This window comes from Pantherophis guttatus, chromosome 3 (genome assembly GCF_059756535.1).
Source record: "Pantherophis guttatus breed Tessera chromosome 3, ASM5975653v1, whole genome shotgun sequence".
Taxonomy (NCBI): domain Eukaryota; kingdom Metazoa; phylum Chordata; class Lepidosauria; order Squamata; family Colubridae; genus Pantherophis; species Pantherophis guttatus.
In genome coordinates, this window is record NC_142065.1 from 206,486,794 (window position 1) to 206,506,166 (window position 19,373).

The 19,373-nt window shown below is 43.0% G+C and overlaps 1 protein-coding gene across 3 annotated transcripts in view; it reads left to right on the top strand.

The window, feature by feature from the left end:
• Window positions 1-383: 383 nt before the first annotated feature.
• KHDRBS3 (KH RNA binding domain containing, signal transduction associated 3) overlaps window positions 384-19,373 on the top strand; it is a 129,341-nt gene continuing 110,351 nt past the window's right edge. Inside the window, exon 1 of one of the 3 annotated variants that reach the window (XM_034434830.3) lies at window positions 384-1,109. In XM_034434830.3, the coding sequence (XP_034290721.1) occupies window positions 1,022-1,109 (88 nt within the window). In that variant the 5' untranslated portion in view covers window positions 384-1,021. The remainder of the gene's footprint in view (window positions 1,110-19,373) is intronic. The other 2 variants (XR_015733454.1, XM_087890914.1) reach the window with 2 other exon arrangements.

Here is a 19,373-nt window from a genome sequence, read left to right on the forward strand (position 1 = left end):
AAACCCCCATAATCCACCTTGGGAATTATAGGAATCGTTATTCAAAAGCTCTGGATTCAGCTGAAATCATTGGGGAAAGCATGTGTGGCATGCAAAACCTGAAGCATCCACCAGGGGGCAGCAGAAAGAAAAACAAAACCCAGCATTGCTGCCCCCTAGCGGCCATTTGGAGTCTTACAGCCCCACTGTGGAAGAGCTCATTCCTATACTAGGAAGCCCTTAGGAACACAAATGGGATATCGTTCTGTAATCTTTTTTATCTTTATTATTATTCTTGTCTGACGGGTTTTGTAGGATCATCAACCAGGCGCGCTCCCGACGGGTGTTTGAACGCCCCGCAGGTGCCGCCACCCGCCTCAAGGCGTCCAAACCGTTCAGCGCGCGCCCGTCCGCCGGCCACGCGCCCCCTAACGGCTTCTTCGGGGCGCGCGCTAGCTTTTTTGGCGCGCTGCTCTCCGGCGAGCGGGGCGGGGCCGTGAGACCTACCCCCCTCACCTTTAACATTCGCGAATAGGAAGGCGGGGAGAAAAGCTGCCAATCTCACTGGGGGTGGGGTGTGTGTGTGTGGGGGGGGGGAGCTATGCCTCCTGGCGTCACAACGCTCTTCCGTACCCAATGGCAAACAAAGGGAGGCGGGCGGAAGGGAACGGCTCGGCCTTTCCTTGCCGGGCGTTGGGAGGGAGCGAGGGGGGGCGCGGCGTGGCCTCGCGAGGAGGGAATGGGCGTGGCCGCGGAGCCGACTATATAAGGCGAGTTCCGCCGTTGGCACGCTCAGTCGCGGTTTGCCGCCGGAGGGGCCGATATTGTGGTGTCGCTGGAGGCGTCGCTCCTTTGGATCCGTGGCCTCGGGGACAACGAGCGCTTGTGTTTTTTTTTTTGTCCGGGAAAGGAACTCGGCTCCTCGCCCCAAGGAGGATTTACCGTCTGTGGACGCAGCCGTCCTGCTTGGGCTTTCTTCCCTTCCCGGCGTGTCGAAGCGAGTAGTCCGGTGGTCGCCCCCAGCAGGGCAGGCGGGCGGGCCATGGAGGAAAAGTACCTGCCCGAGCTGATGGCGGAGAAGGACTCCCTGGATCCTTCCTTCACCCACGCGCTGCGACTGGTCAACCAAGGTGTGTGGGGGGGGGGGGGGGGTGCGGCGTCCGCGTGGCTCTTAACGGCCCGGTGGGGGTGGGGGTGGGGGGGTGTCTGGGTCGGGGTCGCAAACCGAGGTCCGGTGGGGCGGAGGCGCCGCTTTGCAATGCCTTCTACGGGAATTCCAGCCCGGGAAGCGGAAAAGGGGGTGGAGAGAGGATGGAGGTGATACTAACTGGGGTTGCACGCCTCTCCCGGGTCCTCCTAACACGTGTGAACACCGGCTGGGTGCAAACACGCGTCATCCCGGTTCCTCCGTCCCGGGCCTTTTGTCTTCAAGTCTCCCCCCCCCCCCTTTTAAGCCCCAATTGGCTTAAAACTCCGGGATGGCTGGCATGGCAGCTTTTTCTAAATGGGGTGGCCTTGCTGGAGCGACCCCCCCCCCAAAAAAAATTAAAGATTAACCGACCCTCCCTCCAAAAATCCCACCTAACTCCTTCGTATTGCCCAGCAGATGGAAATATAGGGTGAAATGCGATGTCGCTGGAAGACGGATCGGGGCGGTTCAACATTGCCCCCCCCCCCCTTTTTTTTTAAACCATATTTTTTTTTCTCCCCAAACAAAGAGAGGGTGATGGTATATAGTGAATTTGGGGGTCCTCCTCCTGTCTCTCGGCTTTGTCTTGACCGGCTTGGATTCCGCTGGGTGGAAAGGACAGAATGGGGAGGGGGGGTGTCTCTGTTAAACCGAGCCGCCTCCTTTTTTTGAGTGAGGGGCTGCTTTTGTTTTCCAATGCCGGAGTTAGAATAAAAGAGAGGCTTTCAGGTTGGAAGTTGCCTGCAGGGTTGAAGATTGCCCCTCCCTCCCTCCCCCCCCAAGGCCACTTTGGGCTCGGAAAGATGACCTTTGGTAACCTCCAGCTGCTTGAAGGAGGATGGATTCTAAGGAAAAGTGGTTCGTGGAGGGTCAGAGTTATTTTCTTAATTGAGGCTGCATTATAATGGGTGGGTGGGGGGGGAGATCACATGAGGTTCCTTAGGGCTCCTTAAATCCGGTGGAGGAACTATTAAGGAAAGAGATTCTGGACTTTATTAATAAAAGGAGAATATTTGTAGCTCAGTGTTGATGGGTTTTGGGTAATGAAATGTCCACAAGAAAACAAGCAAGTCCAGAGAGCACAGAATGTGTGTGTGTGTATATATATATATATGGGAATGTGTGTTATTACTTATTTGGGTTTAGGGATTTTCTTTTCTTATGAGTTTATTTTGAGTTATTGAGATGTATTCTGTGTTTGGGGGGAGCCTGCACCAAGGGAGGCTCATTCAATCTCATTGTACGCATGTTGTGCATTGACAGTAAAGATTTGATTTGAGCACCAAGGATTCCTCATTCGGGACTTTGCCTTCAGCTTTTGAGAAGTTCCCTTCTGCCTATAAGTGATAGCTGCCCATGTCCTATGAAGGGGATGCGGATTGTGGGTTTACTCAGAAGATGGGCTTTTTTTTTGACGTAGTGGGGTTTGATGCATGGAGGGCTTTATGGAAATTGGATGTAGAGACTTTGAAGGAAAATTGAGGGGGCACGCAAAGGTTTCTTTTGGAAACCTGGAGTCTGGAATGTATATAGAAAAGGGTCGCGAGTTGTGAATCTGGAAGCAAAGGCCAAATGAAGATTGGATGTCCTTAAAATTCAGCTGATCCCCAGAAGGAATCAAAAGCTGCTCCACAGGAATTCTTCCTTCCTAAGTGGTTGCCTTATCTGTCTGAGACAATTCTAATTTCTGTGGAGTGGAAGTTCTAACGCTCTAAGTGTGTAGAAATGCAGGTGTTGTAATTACACAACTTGAGTGAATGACTTGTTTTGGTATGGATTGTTATACTAAAAGGAAGCCTGTCTTCCCTTCAGGGCAGGAAGCGGAGAGGAAAAAAGACCTCCTGTTCCCAGTTTAAGAGCAAGGACAAGTAAAGAATCTATGGTATTGACTGGCTACCGTGTTAATAGCTTTTGTTTTGTGGTTGTCTGTATTCCACGAAATAAGCATCTCCTCTGCTTCAAGTTAATCATTGTGGCATCTTTTGCAATCTGGAAGGGCCACTCTTTGAAAACGTTCCTCTTGTAAATGGCTTGTTTTATTTCCCCCCCCCCCCCAAACAATGGAATTTTGTGTTCTCATTTCTGGCTGCCCTGCAAATTTATTTCCCTCTTGGAGAACTCGATGTTCTTTGAGCACGAACATGAGAAAACATGACAATCTTCTCTCTCAGTGGTTGCACTTGTAAGGTTAACCTGGCTTTTGCTATCTGGGAAACTGAAAACAACAGATGGTGCTTTTAATAATCAGCAGGTAGGCTTGCAGTTGCCCAGGGAGTCTGGTATAGGTGGTGTCCTGTTTCCATGGTCCCATTAAAACAAATTCATCTTATTGACTCAACAGGTGAGAAGCACTAATTTTACCCTCAAGCAAGCTTAGAAACACTTGTTACTGCATCTTTAATACGAGATGGCATCAACATTATAAGCTTCCCCTCCCCAGTATTTTTACTTGGGGCAGCTCCTTATCAATCGAGTTATAGTTGGAGGAATTCTAAGAACAGTTCAGCATTAAACAAAATTCAATGTCACTATTAGTGGAATAAGGGACGCGGTGGCTCAGTGGCTAACACGCTGAGCTTGTCGATTGAAAGGTCGGCATTTCAGCGGTTTGAATCCCTAGTGCCGCGTAATGGGATGAGCTCCCGTTACTTGTCCCAGCTTCTGCCAACCTAGCAGTTCGAAAGCGTGTAAAAAATGCAAGTAGAAAAATAGTGATCACTCTTGGTGGGAAGGTAACAGCATTCTGTGCGCCTTTGGCATTTAGTCATGCTAGCCACATGACCATGGAGACGTCTTTGGACAGCGCTGGCTCTTCGGCTTTAAAACGGAGATGAGCACAGCCCCCTAGAGTCGGGAACGACTAGCACATATGTGCGAGGGGAACCTTTACATTTACCTATTGGTGGAATGCTTTTGTGTATTTTTGGGTGTCTGAATAGGAGCTGTTAAACGTACGAGAGTCCTCTAAGAGATGCTTGTCTTATGCAATCGTATACCTTAAGTTTTGGTAGCAAATACTTGAGTATTGTTGAAATTGGGTCTTGTGGGCTGCCACTAGAGTTAATAACTACATATTTGGAAGCATAAAGCATTGAACATTTTTTTGGGTGGGGTGTTCAGTGTAGTTTGCATCACAGCAGAACTTGGTTAGGTGGATCAACAATGTGGTATGGAAGTATTCTTATGTCAGAATAGCTTATATACAGAGTTAAACTTCATAAACCACCATGGGCAGCTAAAACTGAAGGCTGTTTGGCTTCGTAGTCCTATTTTGACACTGCAGAGGGAGTCTCCTGTTCGATCTTCAGATGCAAAGGAAACATTGGAGTGAATTTTCTAACAGACTGCTTAAATATTCTGGATGTTGTATGGACATTATTGGTATATTTTAGGGGTAAAGGACTTTTTGAATTGTTTTCTTAAAAGGTAAACGCAGCCCTGCAACTTCACTTCTGACAATCCAGCTTGCCTAATATTGATTGCTGCAACTTTAATTCTGCTCATTCAAGAATGCAATGAAAATACAGGCTTTTTAAATACTCTCGCACAAGAGAATATTTAAAGGAGCACAAGCCAGGATCTTTTGGCTAAGTTTCTTGTTTGTGTAGAGTGTAAAAAAAATACTAGAAGGAAATATTAAACACCCTGCCAGCCCAAGCGATGAATAAGTAATAAATACCAGAAATCCTCACTTTTTGTAAATCAGTATGGGGTACTAGCAATCATGATTAAGAGAATCCTTAAATGTTCAGAAACAGGATTCTTGGGTAATTTAATTTGGGGAGTAAACAATGAGAAAAGGTTATTCTCTACCTTCTGTTGAGGTGTTTGCTGGCTCAGATGGGAGCACTCGGATTTTGAAATTTGGTGCCATGCGGTTTTGTTTTTGAAATCTGAATGATGAAATAAGTATAATCAAATTAATGTTTCCAGGTAGAAGAGATGCACATAAGAAGGTACAGTTTAAATCTTTGTATTACAAAATACTGACATTACCATAAAACCACTTTGTAATTACAGTTTTTAGCAGTACCATATCCTATTGCTGAATGAGTTGGACGACTGTACAGTGTATGCTGTGGTTAATAATTTGCATTCCATGCTCAAGTTCCCAGACCACTTTGTTTTAAGTGATGCATGCCTGAACATCAATCTCGGGGCTTAACGTTCATCTTTGGTGAGATGCTTATTAATTCAAATTGAGAATGACCTCTTTGGGAATGGGCTGATAGCCAGCATTTAAACTGCTGTCAAAGGTTATGTATCTTTATACTGTAGATAATCTTAAACTGTAGAAAGCTCTGCAGTGTTAATTTGTCTTAAGTGTCTGCAGGAACAGGTTTGCTAAGATAAATTGCCAAGGTTTCGCCTAATGTAAGGAAGCCCTTGTAGTATCAAATGTACTATCTCAGTTTTTGTCTTATAAGGCTTCTAAGATTGTCCAGCTCCATAGTATTCCTGAATCGTATATTAAAGATACTAACCTGCATATTAATATTAATATACAGAATCAAAAGGAACGGGGTGCATATTATCTTTAGAAGTGTGCCCCTATGAAATGGCTTTTGATAATTTTTTGAAATTTAGGTGTCTGAATGAAAAGTTCAGGTGAGGGAAGAGCAGTGAAGCTCTTGTTTAGGGAAAGTTCTGCATAGTATCTGAATTGTCTCCACATCGCTATGTTGCATGTTTGTATGAATTAAGGGGTTTGTCTGAGGGGAGAATAATAAAAAAAAAAGTCTGTGAAAAGAAACGGGTTTTTTTTTTTTTTTTTGGTAGCTGAATTTTTAATAATGGTAATTTCTTCTGGTGTGGAAATAGCGTTTTCTTCATTTTGAGTAATGCATTTTAAATTGAGAAATAATGTGCAGATTGGAAGGTTAGGAAATTATTCCAGAAATAGAATAAAGATGCACATGAATGCAGTACGATCATCCTGCTATGCTGTCTTTACTGAATTGTCCCATTTTTTAAAAAAAAAATCACCGACATAATTGATTTTTAAAGTAGGTGGTTGGTTTTAAGTAATTATACTTCCTGCTTATTAAACCAACATTCAAGACAAGCAAAATTGTATTAGAAATGTGGATGCTTTCCATCAGGGCAAAAATATGCTCTGATTTAGATGAATTTGAGACGTTACAGAAAGTACCTGCTATTTAAAAAGTGTTTTTAAATGGGAAATCTGAAAAAAAATCTGACAGTTTATATGGAAGATTAATGTTCTGGGAATGAAATCTATGTTTAAGGTTACAACCTAAAGAAGAATACACTTTTCCTAGAAACGTCCCATAGCAGAGCAAATAATTCTGATTTTAATCATTCCATGTGAACCCTTTGAGCAAGTGATCTGTTTGAAATGATGCAGTAACCGGTCTTAAAAACATCTGTTTTCATTGTAGTCAGTTCTACAGAAACATGGACCTATTTCAGCAATGTAGGCTAGAATTTGATCAGGGTAAGGACTGTAACAGCCACTATATAGGACAAATGGGCAGAAGACTAACAGAGCACATCTATGAATACCAGCCAGCTGTCAGAAGAGATGATGAAAACTCCTCAATCTCACAGCATATGGATAGACTTCGCCATAGTTTCAACTGGAAAATTATAAGGTCCTGGACCAAGCCAGGTACCAGGGAATTCCTGGAAGTTTGGGATTAGACAACCCATCCATTAATAGATAGAGATGACTCTCATTTAAATGCTAAGGAAATTAAGGTTAAGGAAACAAAAATATCCGAACAGTTCTCCAGCAACCAACAGTCAGATAAACTGGAATTTTTTTAAAAATTTGATTTATATGCCGCCCTTTTCCGGAGACTCAGGGCAGCTTACAGTGCGTTAAGCAATAGCCTTCATCCTTTTGTATATTTATACAAAGTCAGCTTATTGCCCCCACAAACTGGGTCCTCATTTCACCTACCTTAGAAAGGATGGAAGGCTGAGTCAACCTTGAGCCTGGCGAGAATTAATACAAGGCAAAGAATCTGCCAGAAAACAATATTCTAATCTAGATGCCATCAAGAAAACCAAACTCCCATCCACTGTGGCAGGGCAGGCTATTATATATAAATGAAGAGCAAACCCCCACACATGAAGGCACTGATGATTTACCCTAGTTGGGTAATGAAACATCTGCAGCAGGCATGCAACCAAGCTCTGAGGACACCAAGAACTCCATATAATCTGACAGCAGGACTATTGTTTCTCAACTTGGACAAGCAGCCTGGATAATTCTGGGAGTTGAAGGCCACACATTTTAAAGATGCCAAAGCGAAGAAACAAATCAAAACCTACCATTTAGATCAGGAGTATGCAACCTTAAACACTCAGAGCCATTTGGACCCATTTCCCACAGAAAAGAAAACACTGGAAGCCACAAAACCTTTCCTGTGCCTGACTATTTCTTGAGCGGCCACAAAATTAGCCCATGTAATTGAATTAAACGTTCTGTTTTCTTCTGAAACTTTTCTTTTCTTGGATTTATCCATGGTTGGCCTACCGGGGGTTGAAGAGCTCAATAAATTGCGTGCTGGCAGGTGTTGCACATTGGCTGTTGTGATGCATATTTTGAGTGATGCAGCCACAGCAGAGGTGAAAGAGCCACATGCGGCTCCAGAGCCGCAGGTTGCTGACCCCTGATTTAGATTGTCAGTCTTACAAACATAAAGTTGTTTAGTTTTTTTCTCCAAAGGGACAGTCTGATAAAAGGTACCTGAGCCTGCAGCAGGTATATGGGTGGATGGGCAAGTGGATTGGAAGGGACCCCCCTCTCTATTGTCTTGGACTGTAAGTTACGTTTTGGAAGGGGGAATTGTACTTTTCAGACTCTGAAGAATCCATTAATGTAACCTTCAAAGTAAAGTAGAATTAGCTTATCTGGCCGCATTTCTCATCTGGTCTATCTCACAAGACTGACATGCATTGAGAAAATAATTGGTTCTTCGATACTTTAGTCATAAACTACACAAATAATGGCCACGTGCGATTTGGGAGGTCCCCTGTAAATTTAAAAACTTCGTCTGATATAGTTACGCATTACCATAATTAGGTGAGACATATGGGGCATTCATATTTTCTTAAGCATTGATTGATACTTGAATACAGCTTCATTTGTCTAGAACATCATGTTCTTGGGGGGACAGTATTGAATAAAACTTTGCTTTACTATCATTTTTGTTAGTAATCCCCACAAAATACTGTAATGTTTGGTTGTAGGACTGAGTATATTAAGCAGTAAATATTATTAGAGAAAGCAAGCATGAACCAATTATATGTAGGAAAATATCAAATTTTATTTTGCTAGTTACAGTGTAAACATTGCAAAAGATGCATTTGCTTAGCACAACCTCGAAATGATAAAATGTCCATGATTGAAATGTTAAACTATTGGCTTTCTGAATGCAAAAACCACTAGGGGGTAATAGACAAAAAGGAAAAGGTAAGGTTTTTTTTTTTGTATCGGTCTCTGTCTACCTTGCACAGAATCATACAAACGTACGTCAGAATTGTTCAACCTTGACAAATTCAAACTTAGAATAGAATGAGCTGGAAGGGACCTTGGAAGTCGTCTACTCCAGCCCCCTGCTGAAGCAGGAGAACCAGAGGTGGGTTACAAATATTGCTACCACCGGTTTGCCCCGCACATGCATGTGCACATTCCACGCATGCGCTCAGCCACGAAAACGTAGCTAAATAGGATGGCATAGCGCCTGGGTGGGCAGGCCCACCCATGATCTTCGCTACCGGTTGGGGCGAACCGGTGTGAACCGGTGTGAACTGGCTGAATACCACCTCTGAGGAGAACCTATAGCATTTCAGATAAGTGACTGTCTATACCTATGATAGTGAACCTATGGCACGCGAATCCATATCTGTGGGCACGCGGCCAGCTGATTTTCAGGCCTTCCGGGCCCACCAGAAGTCGGGAAACGGGTCATTTCCGGCCTCCAAAGGGCCTTTGTGGGATGAGGAAGGCTGTTTTCGCCTTACCCAGGTGCCAAGAAAGCCTCTGGAACTTGGGGAGGGCGAAAAATGGGCCTACCAGGCCCACCAGTAACCGTTTTGCTGCTGCGTGCCAAAAGCGGGGGGAGCCCAAGGGGGGTCATGCGCACATGCACAGGGTGTGTGGGGGTATTGAATTATGGGTGTGGACAGAAAGAATCGGATTTTTTGGATTTTTTTATGGTGGTGGTTAAGCAAATCAATTTTTCCCCAATAAGATTTGTTCTTTTTTGCTGGAAACAGAGCATTAGTTCTAGAAACTGACAAAAGCCATTGTAAATTGCAGATAGATTCATAAGCAAATATTCCAAACTCAAGCTTAATGGAAACCATGTATATATAGTTGCACAAAAATGGAGGAAATTGAGTTTTCTATAAATAGTAAAATACATTTCCTTTTTTTAAAAGCAACACGCTGTCTCAGAAACACAACCCTCTGGTAGTTACTCTTAGATTTGACCCCCCCAAGCATGACTTAAACGCTTTAAACTCCCCTCGTTGTCTTTCAGCCATCCTACTGTCAGAAAAAAAGCGTGTTCTACATGAATTAGTCTGCTGGCAGAGCAGAATAGAAATAGCCATCGTATTTGTGCAGGGCAGAGAATTTAAGGAGGCATTCGAGACAAAGCTAATCATGGCTCTCCAGTTAGAGCAAAAGAGGCCCTGAACCTTGGATGTCCTTAGCTAATAGACCTTACTTAGATATCTGCTGAGCAGACAACAGTTGCTCAAGATAGTGTCAATTATTTTTGCTTCTCCCAAACTACATAAATAAGCCATGCAGGGCCCTAAAAGTTGTCGAGAAAAGAACCGAGATCCTGGAATAGCCCAAGAGGATTGCTGGGAACAAAACCATCAATCTCCTCTCATTATGGCAGAAAAGATGCTTTCCGGATGAGGGTCTCCCACCGTGGTCTTCAAACTTGGGATTTGACCCATCCATGGCTCTTTATAAGGCTAGACTCCTACTGAAGTATGAAAACTGGCTGACATGAAGTTTTAAGAAAAGAATGCGAATATACAGTAAATGAAGCTAGCCAATAAAGATGCTGATCCATATAGTTTTTTTAAGTTCATTAAGATTTTACACCAATCTTTCTGGGCAGCCAGCTTGACCTCAAATGGAATTCTATCGAAGTTTCCTTGACCATGTGCTGAATGACTCAAAAAATTAAGGAATTCATTTTCCAATACGGTGCTTCTGTTTGGCTTCGCAAATGTTAGCGATCTGCCAGACAGGCAGAAACAACAGCAATTACGTGCTTTTTACTCTTGGTGTTCCAGAAAAATACTCGCTGTAGAACATGTGTTAGAATTACATTCTTTAATAGTTAGGCTTGCGTTGCACTTGCTGAAAAGAGATCCTTACAGGAAATGTAGTTTGTCACTTACTTCTGTTTATACAGCCCTGACTTTAGCTTACATAAATGTTTGCACTATATCCTTGGATCATAGTATCAGAAAATTGCCATTTTTCATGCTTTTCCGGTAACTGCTTGCTGATGGGGTGAAGGTATCAGTACAGTTTCATCTTAAATGATTTCATTCTGATTTCAGCTTGTTTTGCCCATACTTAGAGGTGGTTGTTGTGGCCCGCCAGCAGATCTGGCGGCAGACTCAGACAGTGAGGAGGTTGGGGAGGAACATGGGCCAGTCCTGGAGTCTGGGGAAGGCTCTGATGAGTGCTGTGCGTCAGAGGCAGAGAGGGGGCCAGGGCCGTCTGACAGTTGTCAGCTGCCTTCGGAGTTGGACATCAGTGAGGCAGAAGAACAGCTGGAGCCTGTTCTCAGTGTGCGCATTCGCAGAGCTGCCAGGAAAAGGGAACAGCTAAGGAACAAGGGCCAACTCAGGAGTAAAGCCACAAGTGGACAATGAATGGCTCCTCCCATAGGGAATAAAGAAGAGCGAAAGGGGTGTGGAGTTTGCAGGAGACAATTAGTTCGCTTAATTGGTTCGTGACTTCTTGCCAAGTTTTGAAGATATCGGCCTGGCAGCTCTCCAAGCCAGATAAGTTCTGTGACTGTAAATTCTCCCTTTGCTGGATGTGAATGAGAGGAATTCACATTCCTCTTTGTGGGGACAAGGAGTCTGCTTCATGCTCTTGGGAAGCCTAGGTCAGAACAATGGTGAGATATACTAGTAGTCTTTCATTTATGGCCGGTCGTTTAAAGACCCATTAAAATTACGATCAACCTCTCAAGGACTATTTGAAATCCTGAACACTCCCCCATCATATGTGGTTGCATTTTGGGCACTTAGCAACTATGAGGGTCAAGGTTCGTTCTCTGAGCTTGTGAGTTGGTTTCTGAACGTTTCATTAACAGGTTAGGTAACATCTTCAGCAGATTTTAGGAGATGTCAGTGTCTGTGTTCTTCTGTTTATAAGGGCTTTGGTATGGGTGTGTCAAGTGAGGGTCTTGTGATGGGTCTTGTGATAGAGAGGGGATCATTGGGAGGTGAACTGGTGGGTGGGCTAACATGGGTTGGTTGAGAGTCAGTGCTGTGTCTGGTTGGCTGTGTGGTTGATTTGGATTCTGAGGGGTTCATAAACTGGTTGTAAGTCAATGTGTCTGTTGATGGTATTGCTTGTGGCGTGCCAGGCTTCGATGAACTCAAGAGCGTGGCAGGAGGTAGCATGGCCCATGATTTTTGAGTTGCTGTTTGATGTCGGTGTGGGTAGAGATTAAGAATTTGGGATCGTGGTGTTCGTGGATCCTGGTTTTCAATTGGCATGATGTTTATCCCATTTAGCAACTAGCCTGCATTTATGAACGCTTCCATTGACCTGCAGTGACATGACCACAATTGACAAAGGTTTTCTTTGCTGGAAACAAGCATTTACTTCCGTTTTCCAATAAAAACCATCCATCGCGGACAATGGATTTGCTTTACAATCACGGCATTTGCTTTTCGATTGCTGTAAGAAAGATTGTGTAGGATCTGCTCATAACATGGTGGACCTGCTTAACAACCAGCACGCCTTACAGTTGCAATTCCAGGTTCAATTATGGTCATAAGTCAGGGACTACTGTAGTAGCTAAAGATAGACACTGTAGTTATTTTTAGGCCATGTTCAACCATAGAAACTCACTGGCTGTTTTGGGCCAGTCACTAACTTGGGGCCCAAGCTGTGTCACAATGCAGGTTCTTAGGAAGAGGAGGAGGAGGAGGGGAGTGCAGGTTGGGTACTTTGAAATCCTTTAGAAAGAACAGGCATACAACGATAAATTCTGCATAAATCATTGTCCTACATTTATGTTAGCATGCTCTTCTGTTTTCTGCCAAAACCTTGGCGCTCCTGCCTTAAACTTGGGGTAGAAAAACGACCCATCATACTATTTGTTTACAGGGATGCGGTGGCTAAGATGCTGAGCTTGTCAATCAAAAGGTCAGCAGTTCAGCGGTTGGAATTCCTAGTGCCACGTAATGGGATGAGCTCCTGTTACTTGTCCCAGCTTCTGCCAACCTAGCAGTTCGAACGCAGGTAAAAAAATGCAAGCAGAAAAATAGGGACCACCTTTGGCGGGGAGGTAACAGCATTCTGTGCGCCTTTGGCATTTAGTCATGCCGGCCACATGACCACCGAGACGTCTTTGGACAGCGCTGGCTCTTCAGCTTTGAAACGGAGATGAGCACCGCCCCGTAGAGTCAGGAACCACTAGCACATATGTGCGAGGGGAACCTTTACCTTTACAATTTGCTTGTATTTTTGAAAGGACTAGAGGCTGATTTGGAAAGGTGTGCCTGCACCAACTCAAGTCAGGTTATGTCCTAAAACCGAGCCGTTGAACCGCAAGAAACGTTGACCTGTGAAATTAAAACTAAAGAGCTTGTCCTACCTGCAGGAAAAGGATGAGCTACTTTGGGATGTTCACGGACCTTTCACTGTTACGTATGATCATGAGAAATATAATACAGGTAGTCCACAACTTAACAAGTTTCATTTAGTGACTATTTGAAGCTACAGCATCACTCAGAAAAGTGACCATTTTTTACACTTATCATGGTTACAGCACCATGTGATCAAAATTCAGATGCTTGGCAACTGCCTCATATTTATGACGGTTGCAGTGTCCAGTCATAATGCAGTGATGATTCCCTTTGGCGACCTTCCCACAAGCAAAGTCAATGGGGAAGCCAAGATTCACTTAACAACCGTGTTTACTAATTTAACAAGTGTAGCGATTCACTTCACAACTGTAGCAAAAAAGGTCGTAAAAAACCAACGTCTCACTTAACAGCAGATATTTTGTAGTTCCGCTGCGGTTGTAAATCGAGGACTACCTGTAATGAGGATGGAGAATAAATACTGAAAATTATTATTCTTTTTTTTTTTTTTTTTGGCATACTGCACTTCGCAAATTCAAGGTCTTGGCTGTAAATTATAGGAGGTGTTTGAAAATAAAACAAACAGTGACACAGGCGTCTCTTTCCAGAGGAGAGGAACAAAAGGCCTTTCGTTTTTCTAAGCTGTAAGCCAAGAAGGGGGAAGCAAAGAGTGCAGCTTAAATGTACAGCAGTGGGCAAATGCTTATTTGTTTTAAAGATGGCACTTAACCGCTAATAGCTTATGCAGCAAACATTCAACATTATTGTCTTCGGGGAGTATTTATTTGTTGTAATTATAGAGTGACTCTTCAAAGAAAAAAGAAGAAGAAGAAAAAAACAGACCTTGGCTGCTGACCAGAACGATTTCCATCAGTTTGTAACCTTCTAAACGATTCTGGGTCGGCGTCTTCTCAAAGAAAACGCATGGTGGTATTTAAGAGTAAAAGATCTTGGTGGAAGGATATAAATATATATAAAGGTCATTTCAGTATTATTGAATAGGGCCTGATATACAAAAGGTGGAAGTTGAGCTGCGATAGTTTACAGTCCGATGGGGTGGAGAATTGGAACGCCTCCAACTGTTAATAGCAGTTTCTCTGGATTCTCTTCAGATCGTATAAATCTTTCGCCTTTTACAAACCAATCTTGGAGCTACTTACGACTCAAAGTTACGACAGTCTGCGCCCCCCCCCCCATGACCAAATTTCAGGCGCACAGCAATCGAGCTGCCTTTACAGCTATTATGAGTGCAGTTGTGTTTACAATAGTTTTGATGAAAAAGAACAATTTCAGTTTTCGGCAAGACTGCATCTTTACACCTACCGAGTTGGCTTAATGACTGCCACAAAAGTCCTAAGATTGAGTTGATCACGTGACCAATCCATTCTACGATGATTGCAACTTATGAGGTTCCATTACGGTCTTAAGTCGAGGACTGCGTTCTGGATTTCTGCTTCTTTCTACTGCAACAGGTCCAGGGTGAAAAAAGGTGGACGCCGAAGCTCTAAATAACCTCACTGTGCCTAACAGCTGTAACTCATCTGGAGGCCGAATGACGTATGTCGCTTTGGGCAGCTGTTGATGTTTGCCATCTCGGGCAATGTCCCAAGTTTAGGCTTGTAATGCCTATTATTATTATGAGCAGCAGATGTTAATACAGAACGTGGAATGACGTGGCATCGTGGGAATATAGATGTTTACCAGAAAAGAGATGAAAACATGCAATGGGGGAAGCCTTGTGCTGCGGGCTCTGCCCAGCTCTCCATAAATGAAAGGTTGAACTAAGCGTGAACTTGCATCTGACTCTTGAGTGGATGTATTACGCTAATTTAATCTGTATTCTGGATCAGGGGTCTGCAACCTTAAGCACTCAAAGAGCCATTTGGATGCGTTTCCCACAGAAAAGAAAACACTGGGAGCCACAAAATCCTTCCCGTGCCTGACTATTTCTTGAGCGGCCACAAAACTAGCATATGTAGTTGAATTAAATGTTCTGTTTTCTTCTAAAACTTTTTTCTTTTGTTGGATTTATCCATGGTTGGCCTACCAGGGGTTGAAAAGCTCAATAAATCGCGTGCTGGTGGGTGTCACACATTGGCGGTTGTGACCCATATTTTGAATGATGGAGCCGCAGCAGAGAGGTGAAAGAGCCACATGAGGTTCCAGAGCTGCAGGTTGCTGACCCCTGCTCTAGATTCTTCTGATGAGTATCCTGTTGCTTTATGTAATACAGATAGCCCTCGACTTATGACCACAATTGAGCCCAGAATTTATTAAGTGAGAAATTTGTGAAGTGACTTTTGTCCTATTATACAATTTTTCTCGCCGTGTTTGTTAAGTGAATCGCTGCCTTTGTTAAATTAGTAACACGGTTGTTAAGTGAATCTGGCTTCCCCATTGACTTTGCTTGTCAGTCCGCTGCAAAAGATGGTCACATGACCCCATCATAAACATGAGGTGGTTGTCGGGCATTCCCGAATGTAAATCACGTGACCTTGGGGGACGGTGCAGCAGTCATAAGTGTGAAAAATTGTAATTTTTTTAGTGCTGTTGTAACTTCGAAAGGTCATTAAATGGGCACTAAAATTTCTGCAACAGACAGGTCATCGAATCAGTTTTTTTCACTGTGGAATCATTAAAATATTTTCCTCTAAAAAAATCACTGGAAAGTGACTAGTCAATCGAAATACAGGTATTCCCCAACTTACACCAATGCCCTGCTTCGAATTGTATAATGCCAATTCTGTATTTCCATCCATCCTATTGAGTCATAGAATTCAAGGGGAGAAGCTGGAAACTGCTATAGTTTTGCTATTATTTGTTGGGGTATTTTATTTCACTTGCCAACATGTTTTTCCAGTAATTGTTTTAGAGGAAAATATTTTAATGATTGCACAGTGAAAAAAGTAGATTCAATAATCCGTCTGCGGCAGAAATTTTAAACAAACCAGAACACCAAACCACTAGAGCCAACATTATTTCCCAAGCTCTTTTTTTGAAAAAGATACTGTTTCCTTCCATAAAGAGAGTGATGGAACAAGTGGGAATTGCTCCATCATAACAGCTGCCTCTTTCAAAGTCGAAACTTACAGTTCCTTGTTTTCAGTTTTTTTAAAAAAATTCTCTTGCATTTTCTGTGCAGTTACATTATAATGCATAAGTTTGTGCTTACATGAAGGACTGAGAACGGGTGTTGGTAACCTGTGCACTGAAAGGCTTGACTCTTTGCTGCAAAAAAATTAAATGATAAAATCATTTATGGCTTTGAAGATAAAAAAAAAAAGAGGTGGATTAAGTGAGGAGCTGAAGGGACTTGTATAACATCTAAGAAGGAGGAGGGGATGATAAGATTGTAATTATCTGTTGAAGAAAAGGTCAAGAGTCATATTTCATAACTTTACATTTCTTTCCTTCTGATTTCCCTTTTGCTGAATGCAAAATTCTTGGTGCAAATAAATAAATACAGCAGTCCATGCATTCAAAGATCATTCCATGTTCCATTCCTGGATTTCATTGACTGCCCAAGTGAAAAAGAGTATAAAAATCGTGCACAGAAGAGGAATCGCAATGCCCTTTTAACATATTAAGCAACCCAGTTCCGTCCGTGGATTTTCTAGAAGCCGATCTCTGACCTCAGAGGCTTTGCAGCATATGATTGACACGTCTACAAAACAGGTTTTCGAAGAGCCTTTCCTGTAGGTAAAAATTGTATGTGCCTGAGGTCCAAAAAAAAAAAAAAAAAAACAGCTATAAAAAGTGTGTAGCATTATGAAAATTGGGAGTTTGGGGCTATGCATGCTTGTGGCTTTGAGATTCCTAATGGTTGCAGAATGCAGCTTGCCACCTGTTGCATATAAGTGTTAAAATTGCCTGCATAATTTAGAGACAGTGGTTTGGACAAGTTTATAAAAGATTGGAGGCTGTTAGTGGAGTTCTTGCGTGTTCAATTCAAGAGTTAACAGTTTTGACGATTGGTTTAACTTTTTGGATTACCAATTAACAGCTTTTTACAGCGCGCAGAGATTGGGTCGGTTTGATTATTAGACAATAGAATTTTATATTTGGGGTATTTGTTAAGAGGTTGCAATTTGAAATACTAATTTAGTAAGTCTAGACAGGAAAATTTGCCACTGCAGAGATAGTCCTCGATTTACGACCACAATCGAGCCCCAAATTTCTGTTCAGCTAATAAATGCTGAAATGTTTGTTAAGTGAGTTTTGTCCCATTTTATGACTCTACTTTGCCCCAGTTGTTCAGTGAATCGTTGTATTTGTTAAGTTAGTAACATGGTTGTTAAGTGAATCTGACTTCCCCATTCCCTTTGCTTGTCAGAAGGTCACAAAAGGGATCACCTGACCCAGAGACACTGCAACCGTCGTAAATATGAATCAGTTACTAAGCATCTGAATTTTGATCCTGTGATCATGGGGATGCCACAGTGGTCATGGGAAAAACGGTCATAAGTCACTTTTTGCAGTGACATTGTAACTTTGAACGGTCACTAAACGAACTGTTGTAAGTCAAGGACTACCTGCATTTATAGACCTGTTAAGCAAGAGGGTGAATCTACGAGATTTGTTCGAATTATATTTATGAACATTCAGGCAGGTTGGACATTTAATGTTGTATATTCAATATATAAAAAGGGACGCGGTGGCTCAGTGGCTAAGACGCTGAACTTGTCGATCAGAAAGGTCGGCAATTCAACGGTTCGAATCCCTAATTTTTTTGTTCCTGCCTCATTTGTAGTTTTTGTTATCCTTTGCTCTTGTTTTTTTTCAGTTTGCACTTTGTGTTCTATCTTATCTTTTGGCATCAAGAAAACATTTCATAAAATAATTACCTGCCTATTGCAAAGTTAGCAAACAGCACATCCCGTGTCAACCGTCTTTATAATGAGTAATTGATACAAACAGATTGGTCAATCCAACAGCTGTTTCACAATTGAAAAGATCCTAGGCAAGAATAATAATAGGTGGGATGCGTCATTCAAAATATGACAATAGTTGTTTCTCTTGGAAAGGGGAAAAACTGTCTAAGGCCTGATTCTGCTGACTAACATACACCGGTCTGGGCAGAATGCTTTGAACATTTGTGGAGAGTGTTTAGAATGCAATATTTATTATTTATTTATTATTTATTTATTATTGTGATTTATATGCCGCCTTTCTCCCTAGGGACTCAAGGCGGCTTGCAATATGACAAATTCCAATACAAATATTGCAGGCCAACTCTGCCCACAGCCTAGAGTTTGATCCTCAAGGCTGACTTCCATCCTTCTGAGGTCGGTAAAATGAGGACCCAGATTGTTGGGGGGCAATAGGCTGACCTCTATAAACTGCATAGAGAGGGCTGTAAAGCATCTATGAAGCGGTATACAGGTAGTATACAACCTCGACTTACAATAGTACATTTAGTGACTCTTCAAAGTTGCGACGGCACTGAAAAAAGCGGATTATGACCATTTTTCACAATTACAACCTTTGCAGCATCCCCATGATCACATGATCAAGATTCAGACGCTTGGCAACAGGGTGAATTTGATTTAAATCGAGTTGATTTAAATCACAATTTAAATCATGATTTAAATCACTAGTAAAAAAAATCATTGATTTTTATCCACCCTGCTTGGCAACTGATTCCTATTTATGACCGTCGCTGTGTCCCACGGTCACATGGTCACTTTTTCCGACCTTCCGATAAACAAGATATGGGGAAGCCAAATTCCCTTTAACAACCATGTTACTAATTTGACAACTGCAGTGATTCACTTAACAAGTGTGGCAAGAAAGGAAGTGAAACGGTGCAAAATTAACTTTTGCTTAGCCACATAAATTTCGGGCTCAATTGTGATCGTAAATCGAGGACTGCCTATGTCAGAGGTCTGCAACCTTAAATACTCAAAGAGCCATTTGGACCCGTTTCCCACAGAAGAGAAAACATCGGGAGCCACAAAACCAGGGTGGGCGTGGCCAATCAATGTCACTCACATCCACCAGTCACATTACTCCCTAGCCACGTCTACCCAGCCAGTCATTAGGGCAGAGTTGTTAAAAAACACCGGGAACCACAAAATTCTTTTGACATATCTCTCCCTCCCCTCCCTCCCTCTCTTCCCACCTCTCCCTCTCTCTCTGTATCTCTCTGTCTCTCTGTCTCTCCCCCCCTCTCCCTGTATCTCTCTCTGTCTCTGCCCTGGCCGCTTCTCCCATTCCCCGCCTTCGCCCTTACCTTCTCAGGCCAGGCGAGGAGTGACTAGGAGGGGAGGGCAAGGGGCAGGGCCAGCCAGTGGTGGGATCACCTGAGGGAGCCACAGCAGAGGGCCCAAAGTGCCGCATGTGGCTCCGGAGCTGCAGGTTGCTGACCCCT